Consider the following 13,724-nt stretch of genomic DNA (forward strand, 5'->3'; position numbering starts at 1 on the left):
CATGCACCCCTAGCATCCACGGCCTAGGCCCCTTGCCTCTGCAGCTTCTTCAGACAGGGCTCCCTGGCTCCCAACACACCTCCAAATGTCTTGCCTGTGAAACGCCCCAAACCAGGGGCACCTGAAGTCTCCCTCGCCTGCAGCCATGACATTCCTCCTAAAATGTGTCTTGCCTGGAAATTGGAAAACAGGGTCTGGCATTGCTCTGGAACTGAGACCAACCCCAGTCAGAAAGCAGAGAAAAGTCTACTTTGGGGTTGTGGGGGCCGCCTGGGTGCCCCCTACCGCCAGAAGCCTTGCCCCACCCGCTCTAAGCTTTGCCTCTTGATTTCAGGCCCCATGCTGAGCAGCACCGGGCTGGGTGGACTTAGAGTCCAGTCCCCCAAGTGGTACTCACTATGCTGGGGTTCTGAAGCATCTCAGAGATTCTCTGCACGGGGGACATGAGCTGGTAAGTCAAATCTACGAGACGCGACTGTCGGCATGCATCCTACAGCAAGGTCGTAGACCCAGGAAGAACCCGTAGTGGGGACAGTGGCCCGCGTGATCAGCCTAAATGCGGCCCGCGGTGGGGAGGGAGAGCAGTCCCCGGACCGCGGTGCTCTGGCAACAGACCGGCCAGCGGAGCAGGGGCGGCGTCCCGGGGCCCACCGCCAGGCGCCACCGGTCCCTATAGGGCCTACAACACGGGGTCTCAGGGTTCCATACCTGGTACCGGACCCCTCCCTCCGCCACCCCCCGCCCCCCGCCCCCACCCCGGCTCGGGCTCTGTGGTCCAGTTCCGCGTTTCTCTCTCGGACACTCCTCCTCCCCTCGCGCTGCTTTTCCTAGTCTCAGTGTCTGGCCCGACCCTCTTCCAGCGCCCAGACACCTGCTGGCCACTTCCCGCAGCGTCCAGCCCGGGCCGAGGAGGATGGGGCGCGGGGCGCCAGAGTCCGGGGGCGGGGCCGGGGGCGTGTGTCGCGGGGTGTCGGGGGCGGGGCGCGGGGCGCGCCGCAAGGGGCGCGCCGCAGGAGGCGCGGGGCGCCGGCCGGCACGAGGGGCTCGGGGCGCGGGGCTTGGGGCGCCAGCGGACGCGGGGGGCGGTTCCGGCGCGCGGGGCGGGGCGCGGGGCGTGGCGGGAGGCCGGGCCCGTCCCCCAGCTGAGCCGGGGCTGGTCGCCGCCTCCAACTTCTGTCTCTGGCGGCGGCGGCGGGCGCAGGGCTGCGCGCGGTCCGGCGGCTCGGGCGGCCGCGGTTCCGGCCGGGATGGGCGGGCGGCCGCGCCGGGGGCAGCGGGGACGCGCGACGTGACCCGCCGGCCGCTTGGCGTCGAGGGTCTGCCGGAGCGCGGGCGCGGGCCGGCCGCCCGGCCGCGGCCAGAGCATGCGGGGAGCGGCGCGCACGGCCGCGGGGCGCGCGGGGCAGCGGTGGCCGCCGCTGGCGCCGCTGGCGCCGCTGGTGCTGCTGGCGCTGCTGGCGCTGCTGGGCGGCGCGGGCGCGCAGTACTCGAGCGACCTGTGCAGCTGGAAGGGGAGGTGAGTCCGCGCCCCCGTGTCCCACACCCCGCGGCGCCCGGCCGGCTCCGCGGCCGCTCGGGTCCCGGCCGCCCCCTCCCCGAGCCCAGAACAAAAGGGCCCGCGGCGCCGCGCCGCTGCCCGGAGGAGCGCGGGGCTCTGCCCGCCGGCCCGGCCCGCCCGGCCCCGGCGGCCGGTGGGGGTCGCTCCGGGGCCCGCGCTCCGGGCTGCGCAGGCAGTGTCCTCGGGTCTGCGGGGAGCGGACACCTGTGCGCGGGGCGCTGCGGGCCGGCCCGGCCCCCGGCCCCCAGCCCGCGTGAAGGTCAGGCCGCCCTTGGCGCTGCGCGGGGCCGGGCGACCCTCCGGGGTGCGGGTCTCGGTGCGCGCGGGCCGGATGCCCCCGCGGCCGCTCCCGGGGACGAAGCCGAGGTGGTGGGCTGGAAAGCTGCGGGTTCCCGAGTTTGCAGATCGCCGAGGAGCCGTGTCCCGGCCGGTCTTGTCGAGGTCCCTCTCCACCCCCCTCCCCCGTGAGTTCATGAAAAGAGTCAGTGTGGGGCCTGGTGCGGGGGGCCCCCACCCCCCCGCATTCTGAGTGAAGTTGGTTTTTGGAGAAGGCTGAGTGGTGACCCCGGCGTAGGGCGTGGGCAGAGGAGATGCCTGGGCTCGGGTCTTAGGAGACACTGGGGGGGGGGGGGTTCCCTCGCATCCCCCAAGCTGGAACTGCGGTGCCCACGCTCCCCTGCCGGGCCCAGGCCCTGAGATGGGGCTGCCGCCGAGCTCTGGGGGAGGGCTGGCCCGCGGAGCTCTGGCGCCAGCACAGCGGAGGGAGCCTCAAGCTGACAGGCGCCCTGGCCCCTTGCTGCTGATTAAACTCCCCTCTGCAACCTCAGCCGGAGGAATCATCAGCTCCCTCCAAACTGCCTCAGATCTAAGACGGAAACCCGCTCTGCCCGGTGAGCCCGAGTTTGCACAGGCAATGGAGTGAGGCGGTAGTCAGGCAGCAGCCAACTCCTGGCTCTGCCTGACCCCCACCTGGCAGTGCTCCCTGTCCTCTACCGGATGATCAGGGACTCCTCCCTCCGTCCTTGCTGGCAACCCCCACACGCCTTCTCAGGTGCAAGCACCCCTCTCTCAACCAAGGACAGAGCTGGACGCAGGTGCAGGCAGGACCCGGAGGGCCAGGCCCTGGTGGAGCGTGAACCCCCACCCCCTGGTTATCAATATTCTCCACAGATCATCTGACAGATATTTTCTGTTGAAATCCAGGCATGCTGGTTTGCTTGCTGACTCCGTAGCATTTATGACTTTATGAGCTGTTCCAAAGCTGGCAAAGGGCGGTGCGAGCCCCAGTGAGCTCAGATGCTGATCTCTGATAGGGAGGGAGCTCTCTGTATGACTCCTGACGTGCTGAAATGTGTTTCTGGGTGTTTCCAAGCAATTAAGCAGCAGGTTTTGAAATCCTCGTCTCTGTGTGTGCGGGAGGCAGGACGGCGCCCTACTCTTGATTAGGCAGTGGCAATAAAGGTGGACCATGAACTTTCCCCTGCAGCTCCTCGGTGGGCAGTGTGCAGGGTGTTGCAGGCCTCACCCTCGCAAGGTGAAGGGGTGGGGATGGCCACAGCCTCCTGAGGCTTTCCTCCCCTGGACCTCCTTTGTCCCTTCCGACTCTAGTCAACAAGAGCTCTTGGAGCCAGTCTCTGGGCTCTGCTGGCTTCAGAAAGTCCCCAAATCAACTGGGGTTGGGCCTCTTCCCCAAACTGTCTTTTTTAGGTAAAATTATTTCCTTTAAATAATTCAAGATTAAACCATGTGTTTCTGTTTCCTGAGGTTGATGAAGCAGTTTTTCTGCAACCTGTAGCTGCAGTGTAATGTCAGAAAAATCACTCTATTCCTGTTGGCTTAGCACCTCTCCTGCCTTCCATGTCAAAGTCCTGAAATTCCATCATCCATGAGTTTATGTGCACTGTTTCTGCTCTTCAGCAAGACTGCATGATTGGAAGGTTTGGGGTTCCATTTTTCTCATCTTTTAAAAAAATAATTTAAAAAATTGACTGAGGTTCTGTGATTCACAGTTCTGTTATTGGTGGTCTTCCATGCACACCTATCACTAGTGTATGCACCTCCTAATTGGAGTTTTTCCCAAGTTTGCTGTCACTGGGAACTGAGAGTGACAGGTTTGACTCGCATGGGCCCTTGTGTGTGTGTGTAGGGGTCTCTCTGTACAGGGAGATGTTTAATTGGAGTCTTGCACATCACACACTCTCGAATTTCACGTGGTCATTTGTGATATGGCTGTTTGATCGGATCCTTGTCAGTTTTGATGTTTTAGGAAAGGTGAGATGAGGCAGATGGGAGCCAAGGGCTGAAAGCTCCCCTGGTTGGCAGGGGTGGGGGCATAGGCCCCTTTTCTGTCAGCAGTGAGGAGGACGTTGATTAGAGGGCAAAATAGTGATTGTCCTCCTGCCTGTGCTTGGTGCCCATATGGTGCATGTGACTATATTTGCACTTTGCTTCCTATTGCCAGCAGCTGTGGGCTGACTAGTACTGCCCACGAGGGGTCCCTCTGGCCCTGCCCAAGATGTGGGAGAGTGCACTTGGTCCCATTTCTCTGCTGCTGTTTGATGACAGTGACTCAGAAGAGGTACCCAAAGCCTCTGGCGTGTCTCCCTCGGCCCTTGAGCCCTCCCTGCCCCCCAAGAGGGAAGTGAAGCTATGGGCAGAATGACTTTTGTGGTCAGGAGAGTTGATGATTGGTGCTTGGGTGTGGGGTTCATGTCCAGCTGACCCTTGGGGCTGGAGACAAGCGAGGAGGACCGCTCTGATAGTCTGTTTGGGCTGCCTGAGTGCAGAGCTGATTATAGTCATCTGTGGCAGCCACTCCCCATGGATTCTGATGTTTTCACACTGCACTGTAATTACGCCCGTCCCCATGGATGGGTCCAACGAGGTTGTATGAGTTTTATTTGACTGTCATTTGTAAGCCTGTCCCACGTGTGCAGCTCTGCTTGGCGTCTGAGGGCGGGCAGGCTGCCCATGACCCAGGGCCTTGTGGGGGCGGGGAGCAGGGCTAGGAGAGGGCTCACCTCACTGATAGATCCCTCTGATGTGGTCTGCTGGATGACTGCAACCCAAGTCTGCAGCTGGCCTGTCGTATGAAAAGTGAGGGTTTTCAGGCTGGACTATGAGTCACCAAGAGTGAATGCAAACCATATGTTATGTGTTTTCTCCTCGAAGAAAGGGTTTCTGGGAATGCTTTCAGGCCAGAACTCTGAATATAGCATTGTTTATTCCGCATAAAAATCCTAAGAATGTGGGTGAACCTGCCTGAGATCTGATCAGAACCAAATTTCGTGTAATAAAACCCCAAGTTGAAGTCCCTGGGTCAGCTCCAGGACTGCTGTAGCTGTGACGTGGCTGTTAACACAAGCTGACATTTACATTAACATTTCAAGTAATGGAAACTAGCATTTTTGATGGTTTCAGTTTCCTAAAAACATAATGTAGGTAAGTTGACTCAGGACCTGAAAAATGCTTGTGTGTGTGCGTGTGTTGTACACACCCATGGCACATCTAGCAGTGCTAAGGGGCTGTTCCTGTTCCTGGCATCGTACTGTGTGATTGGAGTCTGCCAATGGACGCAAGAATCTACCCGTGGGCTCCCAAATGCAGAGCATGTGCTCCTATCTGCTAAGCTGTCTTCCTGGCCTGGAATACTGACAATTTTTTTAGCATTAAGCAGGAGGCCAGACGCTTGCTGACCTATTGCCCTCAGTGGGGGCCCTTCCCCTACTTGGTATCTTGTTTTGATTGCGTTTGACTTTATTTTAAAAATAAGATGCAGAGAGTGAATACAGGGGTGAGGCACTTGCCTTACACTTGGCTAGCCCCAGTTCAGTCTCTGGCATCACATCACATGTTATGTGTTTTCCTGATGAGTTGATGAGTACCACACCTGGTGGTACTCAGGAGTTACACCTGGCTCTGCTCAGGAATCACTCCTGGTGGACTTTATGGGATGCTGGGGATCGAACTGAGGTCTGCCGCATGCAGGGCGAGCACCTGCTGTACTGTCTCTCCAGCCCCAGCCCCTGCCACTAGAATATGCCGATGTCTTCACACTATGCCTTTCCCCAACCCCAGCCCTGCTTCCCCCCCACCCCCCCCCCCCCGCCCCCGAGTCCTCTGGAGCCTGATTGGGTCTGGGTCCTGCTGCTATTTCCTTGACTCTGTTTTGGAAACGTGTTAACCCTTCTTGGTCACTGCATCCTATGCCCCCAATTCAGTGATGCCACACCTCAGTGTAGGACCCCAAGAGGGCTGAGGACTCACCAGTCTCTGGACCTGGATGAGGGGCCAATGGCAGCCCTTCCTGGGTAGGCCCGTGGCTGCATGGCATATGGGGTTGGGCAGCTGGTGCAGTGGCCTGACTGAGATGTGTTCTTTCCTCCTCTGCAGTGGGCTGACACACGAGGCCCATCGGAAAGAGGTGGAGCAGGTGTACCTGCGCTGCTCCGCGGGCACTGTCCAGTGGCTGTACCCCACCGGGGCGCTCATCGTCAACCTGCGCCCCAACACCTTCTCGCCCTCCCGGCACTTGACTCTGTGCATCAAGCCGCTCCAGGATGCTTCGGGGGCCAATATTTATTTGGAAAAAACTGGAGAACTGACACTGCTAGTGCAGGATGGAGAGCCTGGGCCCAGCCGTGTGCACTGCTTCGACTTCCAACAGGGTGGCCTGTTTGTGGAGGCCACGCCACAGCAGGACATCAGCAGGAGGACCACTGGCTTCCAGTACGAGCTGGCAGGCAGGCGCATGGGCCCGGATCTGCACACACGCCCTGGTGAGTGGGAACTCAGCCTCCCTGGCACCTCCCCCAGGCTAGGCTCCTAAGGCCCCCACAGCCCCTTAGCTACCCTCTTTGGGGTGGATAGATGTCAGACAGGGCAAAACAGTGCCCCTCCAAAGAGTTGTTTGTGGGGATGAGCAGGTGTCCCTGACAATCACCATAGTCAGAGCAGAGATCTGACAGTGGGCCTAGCTTTTGGAGATGCGCATCCTCTGAGGACTATCCCTGAGAAGGAGTTGCCATCATTGAAACAAGTTGCCACTGAGGACTAGTCACCACTTAGCATAGTCGCCACCGAGGACTAGTCACCAATGACTAGTCACCACTTAGTGTATTCACCACCAAGGACTGGTTACTGTGGGGATCTTCTCCTGGCCTCTGTTTGGCGTGCTCCATTGTCCAGCAGGGGCCACTGCTCAGAATCCTTAGGACAGGGCCAATCTTCCCTTCCTGCAAAGAGGGGGTCTGAGGAAAGGAGCAAACCTATGCCACCGTCTCCACTGAGAAATGAGTACACGAGCGTGGTGGGGGTCCTGTCAAGTGGTTCAACATCCACAGTTACCACTGAGTGTAGTCACTACTCAGTGGTTACCACTGAGAATTAGTCACCACTGAGAAATGGTCGCCTGTGAGCATAGTCACCATTGAACATAGTCACCACAGAGGACTAATCAACACAGGAGTCTTCAGCACAAACTGTACTCTCGTGCTGCAGCTCTTGAAACCCTCACACACAGGGAGCGTGTGTGGGGTTGACTGCTGTCTCCTAACATTGCCCCTGGGGAGAAGTGCAGGGTTCCTGTCTTTCAGAGACATGGCTTCTCTGTGAGGCCGCCACTGTCCATCCCTGGCTGGTTGGTAGCAAGGTGCCTCCCCCGGGGCCAGCTGTGAATTTGGGTTGTTCTGCATGCAGGACAAGGGGGCTTGCGAGGGTGATAGGGTGAGGGCAACACTGTGATCAGGCAGGGTACTGCTGTGCCGTAGTGCTGGGGATGGCTCAGACATCAGCATGGTGAGATGAGGTGGTCACCCCCCACATCTCCCTGTGTCCCTCTGGGGAAAGCAGATGTGCTGAGTTTGAGATACTTTCCTCCTGATGAGGAGTTCACCTTTTAGGGTTCTGCCTCTTGGCTTGGACCAGTTTTCGTAGTCTTGAATCCTTCTCTGATCTTAATTGGACTGGGAGAGGGGCCATGACAGGCGGGATCCCCGCACACAGCCCTGCACGTGCCTGCACCCCCAGGGCCTGAGTAAACTTTAACTGTGACGGCCTTTACAAGGTCACAGCACTGCCAGGGGTGAGGTGGGATGGGGAAGAGTCTGGAAACCTGGAGATAAACTCTTAGTAAAAACTATCTGGAGAAACACGATCACCACAATCCAAGTTTCTTTCTCACCTGTGGTGGGAACAGTGCATAAGGGACTTGTCACCGTTCCTCCAGCTTGGGTGCTTGGATGTGTCTTCGTCTTCAGGACAGTGGCCTATGTTCTCTGTGGCTTGTTCTCGTTTGCTCTTGCTTCTCTGTTTGTTGGACAGGGTGTACTGTGGTGTTGGCTGTCACTTGAACAGCTCAGAGCCCCGTGGCCTGGCCCTCAGGTCACTGAGATTCTCTCTCTGTCCCTGCTGGGCAGTAGCTGAACTCCTGGCACCAGGTTTGTAGATTGGAGCAGGGAGTGGACAGGGCAGTGGCCATTGTCAAGCTTCTAGGGGTTCCTTGGACTGCTCATCTGACCATGGCATGTGCTTACACCCACACACCCCTGGGCCACACAGGACATGCAGCCACACTGGACACTGCAGTGACCCAATGGGATACCTAGGGCCTTTGGGGCAAAAGTAAACTTTATTTTTGAAAGTAAAAGGGAAATCCTGTCTAGGGTTTCCCTTTTACTTTTCCCACAGATGTCCACTGCCCAACCCTAGGGTGCCTTCAGTCCTGCCTACCCAGTGACCCAAGGTCCCTGTGGTCAGAGGCCTGGACTCCAGAGCTGAGATAGGAAGGGTTAAAGTGTCCTCCCCCAGGGGCCTTGCCACCACCACCACCACTACCTCCTGAGGACCCTGGGTAGCAGGGTTGGGGGAAGCCGAGCTTCCCTTCTCCCTGGGGTGTCCCCCTTTCATCAGGGGCTGGGCCCCTAAGCCTTTAATGCCAAAGGAATGGGTACGGAATGTGGAATGTGGTGCTGGCCATCTGGCGTCAGGGAAGTCCCGGCCGGCAGCTCTCCTGCTGTGCTCCTGGCTCCCACCGTGGGCTGACTGCGACCGCGGAGGGTCAGTGAAGCTGGACCACTGTCTGTGGGTGGAATCATGTTGGGGCTGGCTGTGAGTTGCGCCCCGCCTGACTGACTTCAGAGAATGGGGCTCCCACGAGACAATGGGGTGTTCTTGCTGCTTTCAAGAGTGTGATATGCCTTTCTGTTGTCTGGCGCTTCCTCTTACGAACCAGCACCAGGCTGAGCTACTCTGCCCGCTTCCTTGAGGGCCTTGTCATGGGCCCCAGCCTCATGGATGAAGGCAGGAAATGTCCAACCACCTAAGATGGGTGGAGTCCAGGTACTCAGAACCACTGTAGGTCCAGGACTAGTGGCTGCACCGAGTTGGCATGCTCCCTGAGTCCCAGTGCTCTCAGGATGTTGGGCACCAGGAGCCTCACTGGGACAATAGGGGACTTGTGAAGGTGGCCCAAGAGGGCAGTTCAGGGCCCCTGAGATCTGCATGGCTCTGGGTCTGTGGCCTGCCTGCCTGGTGCCTGTGTCTGACTCCACTTAAACTCTGTTCTTCGTGCTAAGGCCAAGCATCATGTCTCATTCTCCCTGCCCCTGTGGTCCTGCCACAAGTTCGGGTTTGGTTGATGCCCACTCAGGCAGGCCCTGGGGACAGGGATGGGACAAGTCAGCAGTGCTATGAGATCTGGGGGTCACCCCATTGCAACTGGCAGAGTGTGGGGCTTGGGTCCCTGGAGCTAGTGAGTATCACTCTCCAGCCCCCTACCCCATAAAACCCGTTTGTCTGATGAGCCCAGCAAGTGGTCCCTGCTGAGCCCCCTGACAAGATGCCTACTCTGTCCTCTCAAAGGTTGGGTCTCCTGCTGGGCTGAGGGGAAGTGAAAAAGTGGCCCTCTCATTTCCTGGAAGCAGAGAGGAGGATCACCCCGAGCCTGTCCGGAGGTTGGGCCAGGAGGTTGGGCCAGGGTGCGGCCTGTGCTGGCTTCCTCACCAGGAAGTGGGAGGGAGGGAGGGAGGGAGGAAGCAGCCTGGCCTAGTGGAGGAGTCAGCGGCCGGCTGGGTCATCTCAGGGCGCTGCAGCTGCCCAGATACCAGAGGCCCAGCACCACCTGGCTGCCTTTCGTCTCCAAGGCCCCCATGCTGTGCTGAGACTGGTGTGTGGGATCAACTTTCCCTGTGGGAGTTGCCCATCTGTCTGTTCACTCCTTTGCCCCTGCCTGGGACCAGATCTTGACCTGCAGACATCGGAGCCCCGCATGCACCCGTGTCCTCTCCTGGGTCCTGGCCAATAGCCCAGTTTTCTTCATTCACGTTGTCTTGTGCCTTCCGGAGCCATCGATCCCCACCCTCTCCTGTCCAGGAATCAGGAAGGTTCCTGTGTGTTAGCTTCCCCACTTTCCCCATGAGACTTGAAGCCACATGATGCTCCACCTGCAGCCTGGCTTCAGTCAGTCACTGTTTCCAGATTGGAAACAGGATACTTCTCCTGGCATCCATGGGCAGGTTTCCCACCCTAGTGACTGGTGATGTATCACAAGGCTCAGGTGCAGGAAGTCTGCAGGAGTTTTACCAGCTTAGCTGCCAGTGGCCCCAATTCAGCAAGACTTCTGGGAAGGGTCTGAGGCTGTAGCAGCCAACGCAAGCTAGAGCAGGAGGCCCAGGCACGTGTCAGCACCTTTGGCCTCCAGCGTCAGCTGTGACCCAGGACCCAGCACTTCCAGAGTGAGGCTAGCTACAGGCTCAGTCGGGAGCACACATGGGAGGTCCATGTGACCTCCGGAGTCCAACCTGCACCCTTCCCGCCCCCCCCCCCTCACAGTGCTCTCCACCAGGGCACTGGGGGCTGTGGTCATCCAGGGCCCAGCTCACTGACCCACCTCCCCACCAGACAGCTGCTGCAAGTGCAGGACCCTCAGCCTGGTGACTGCAGGTTGTCTTTCAGGATGGAAACGCTCCGGCCACATGCCCCTCAGCCAGGCCTGGGTACTGCCACTCCTCTCCTCAGGCGTGGTGGCCTCTGGGCTGGGTGCCCGTGCATCAGGCTCTTCTTGTTCCACAGCTTCCCATTTCTCTGACAGCCTCATGAGTCAGGCCTTGCTGAATGCACTGGGGCGCCACACCCACCCTGCTCCCCAGAGCCCGAGCTACTGGGGTGTCCTGGTCCAAGGTCTATGCTGATGCCCCTCCCTGCCAGGCCCAAGCACCTCCCGAGCTGCTGTCGGTCCCCGACTGTGGCAGCTGCTTGTCCCTGTCCCATGATGGCCCCTGAGCCATGGCGCATAATGGCCTGGGCAGGTGAGGGTGCAGCAGTGTGGGTCTGTGAGGTGACAGGTCTTGTTTGGATGGGATTCTCTTCACCAGATGGCCTGATCAGGAAGACTTTTCTCCTTGAGATTTTCAACCTAAGTTTCAACTGAGTTAGGAAACATATGCCAAACTCTTGAATCCCAAAGCAGTGGTTGAGGCCTTCACATGAGCCACAAGAGCTTTTGCCCAGACCCTTGTGGGCATCCCACGGTGCCACTGCTGCCAACAAGCTCTCTGCTGACCTGGCCCAGGTCTCCCTGGAAGCAGAACCAGGACATTGGGGGCGGGGAGGGAGGCCACAGGGAAGGCCCCGCTCAGCTGGAGGAGCTCCCCAGGAGTTGGGGACTCTGATGAGATTCCAGAAACCAGAAGTGCCCAAAAGATGTCCAGGGATGAGTCCCCTGATCCAGGGCTCAGGCAGGGTTGGGAGAGGGCCGTACTGAGGCAAGAGGGGTGAGGGCTGCAGTTCTCTTGTGTTTTGGAGCTGGGTGTAGATGGGGACAAGGCCAACCAGCCAGCCCTGTGTACCTTGGTGGCTTTTGGACCTGGGGCCAAGCAGTGTGGGTGGGGCCATGATCCCTGAGTGAAGACAGGTGGGCAGCAAGTGTGAGGGATACAGCTTTTGTTGTCGCTGAAGATCTATGGTCTCGTGGCCAGTGCTGTGGGTCCAGCAGAGCTGCCCGGCCTGCTCTGAGGTGGGAGCAGGCGAGTTCCATCCCACCAGGCCCCGTCTGTTCTGGGCACTGCCTGCACTGGGTGTATGCTGGCCACTCCCACATAGAGACCTTCATAAGAAACTGGGGTGACCGCTCCCAAACGTGTGTCTGTTCTCCCCACAGCCCCCTGCCGCCCCTGCAGTGACACTGAGGTGCTCCTGGCCATTTGCACCAGCGACTTTGGTGAGTGCTCAGGGCATCTGTGTGTGGAGGGAGACCCTCTTTCAGCCAGGCTCTTCCAGTTTCCTTGGGGTGTAGGGAGGGGGGCACCTCTAAGGACAGTGACTCGGAACTGTCACTGGAGACCATCGTTTCTGTGCACTGTAAGCCCCTTGCCCAGGGGTAGGGACAGTGGGACCCTCCTGAAGCTGATTGGCCCTTGTCTGTGTTCTGGGCTGCTGGGACTCTGCCATCGGAAAACTGGCACCCCCAGGCCCAAGGACACATCCTGCATGGTCTTTCCTGCCCCAAGGGTGTCAGGCCTTGGCCACCCACATGCCTACCCACTATCTCTTTGGTGATTCAGTCCCCCATGAGTTTCCTTGTTTCCGCCCCAAGTTGAGACAGGCTGGAGCGGGGCTTTGGGGGGAGCTGGTTTGACCCCTCGGCTGTCGACCTAGACAGCAGGGCTGCAGGCACCACAGCCATCCTATTGACGGGCACACCTGACCTGCCTGGGATGAGGACCAGGTGCAGAGGGTACTGTTTATCACCCTTCTGCTGTCCCGGGCCTCTCCCATGCTCTGTGGCATATGCTGACCCTCTCCTTCCCTCCACAGTGGTCCGAGGCTCCATCCAGAATGTGACCCATGAACCCGAGAGGCAGGAATCAGCCATCCATCTGCATGTGAGCCGGCTGTACCGGCAGAAGAGCAGGGTCTTCCGGGCCGCCCCGGAGGGTGGGGGCTGGCGGGGGCAGGTCACCACACTGCTCGAATGCGGGGTGAGGCCAGGCCATGGCCAGTTCCTCTTCACTGGCCACATGCACTTTGGGGAGGCCCAGCTAGGCTGTGCCCCACGCTTCCAGGACTTTCAGAGGATGTACAGGGATGCTGCAGAGAGAGGCCTGAACCCCTGCGAGATGGGCACAGAATGACGCCAGCGGTGCCAGGGCCTGCAGGGGACAGGCCAGTGGTGCCCCAGTGGGGGACGCACGCCAGACCCCAAGAACTCATGATGCTGATTGGAAGTGCTGTGAAATGCAAATAAGTTATTATATTTTTTTTAAAAAGAAATGTCCCTAGGAGACCAACTTCAGTATCAGCGTGCCTTTCTTTGATGTCCAACTATTTCTAGAAGCTTCTGCATCCTTGTGCTGGCCAGCTGGCCTCTGCCCATCACCGGCCCCCTGTACAAGGCTTAGGCAAAGTTTGGTGCTATTCAGCTGATTCTGCAGATGGGAATTTATGGAGCCAAATAGGTTTTAAAAATTTTCTTTTCATTCTTCTCAAAACTACTTTCCCAGTGTGGTGGGTTGCTTCTGACCAGAGGTGGTTTCCATCTGGAGGACACAGCCCTGCATGGGGCAGGGAATGGGGGTGACGGGGTGGGAAAGGGAGTCCACATAGGGTTCAGCAAGTCCCCACCGGGTTAATGCTCCCCTGGGTCAGCACAGCCTTGCCATTGGCACTTGGGACCCCTGAAAAGCCCCCCTTGAGGTCTCAGCCAGATGTGCCCCTCTCCTACTGACCACCTCCGCTCCAGAACCCTCCTTCCTGCTAGTCCAAGTTCTGCCTCTGATGCCAGCTTCCCCCTACAGTAAGGCTCACCTGGGGGCTGGCCTCAGCCACTGCTGGTGACCCCCATGTCCTCAGAGTGGCCAGTGGCTCCTGACACACAGAGCCTGGCCCAGAGGACACTGGCCAACATCTCGCCTGTTGAGTCCGAATGCAAAGTGGCTCACTCGGAGGCTTCTATGTTTCCTCCGGCCCAGTGTCCACAGCCTGCACACTTTGTTCCTGCCTGCCATGTGCATGTTCTCACCCCACCTGCTGGCCTCTGTGTCCATTCTTCAGATATCCCTTCTCATCAGAATACTGGTCTAGGGTCATTTTCAAATACGGCCACATTCACAGGTTCTGTGAGGATGTGAATTGTGGAGGACTGTTCACCTGGTACCAGGGTCTCTGGGGT

At 58.9% G+C, this 13,724-nt stretch overlaps 1 protein-coding gene across 1 annotated transcript; it reads left to right on the forward strand.

The window, feature by feature from the left end:
• The first annotated feature begins 1,154 nt into the window (after positions 1 to 1,154).
• Positions 1,155 to 12,848, forward strand: METRNL (meteorin like, glial cell differentiation regulator). The gene is made up of 4 exons (XM_055132591.1): positions 1,155 to 1,516; positions 5,951 to 6,336; positions 11,715 to 11,774; positions 12,371 to 12,848. The coding sequence occupies exons 1-4, from the start codon at positions 1,365 to 1,367 to the stop codon at positions 12,685 to 12,687; spliced, it is 915 nt and encodes a 304-aa protein (XP_054988566.1). The 5' UTR covers positions 1,155 to 1,364; the 3' UTR covers positions 12,688 to 12,848.
• The last annotated feature ends 876 nt before the right edge of the window (positions 12,849 to 13,724 follow it).

The sequence above is a fragment of the Sorex araneus genome, chromosome 3, assembly GCF_027595985.1.
Source record: "Sorex araneus isolate mSorAra2 chromosome 3, mSorAra2.pri, whole genome shotgun sequence".
Lineage (NCBI taxonomy): Eukaryota > Metazoa > Chordata > Mammalia > Eulipotyphla > Soricidae > Sorex > Sorex araneus.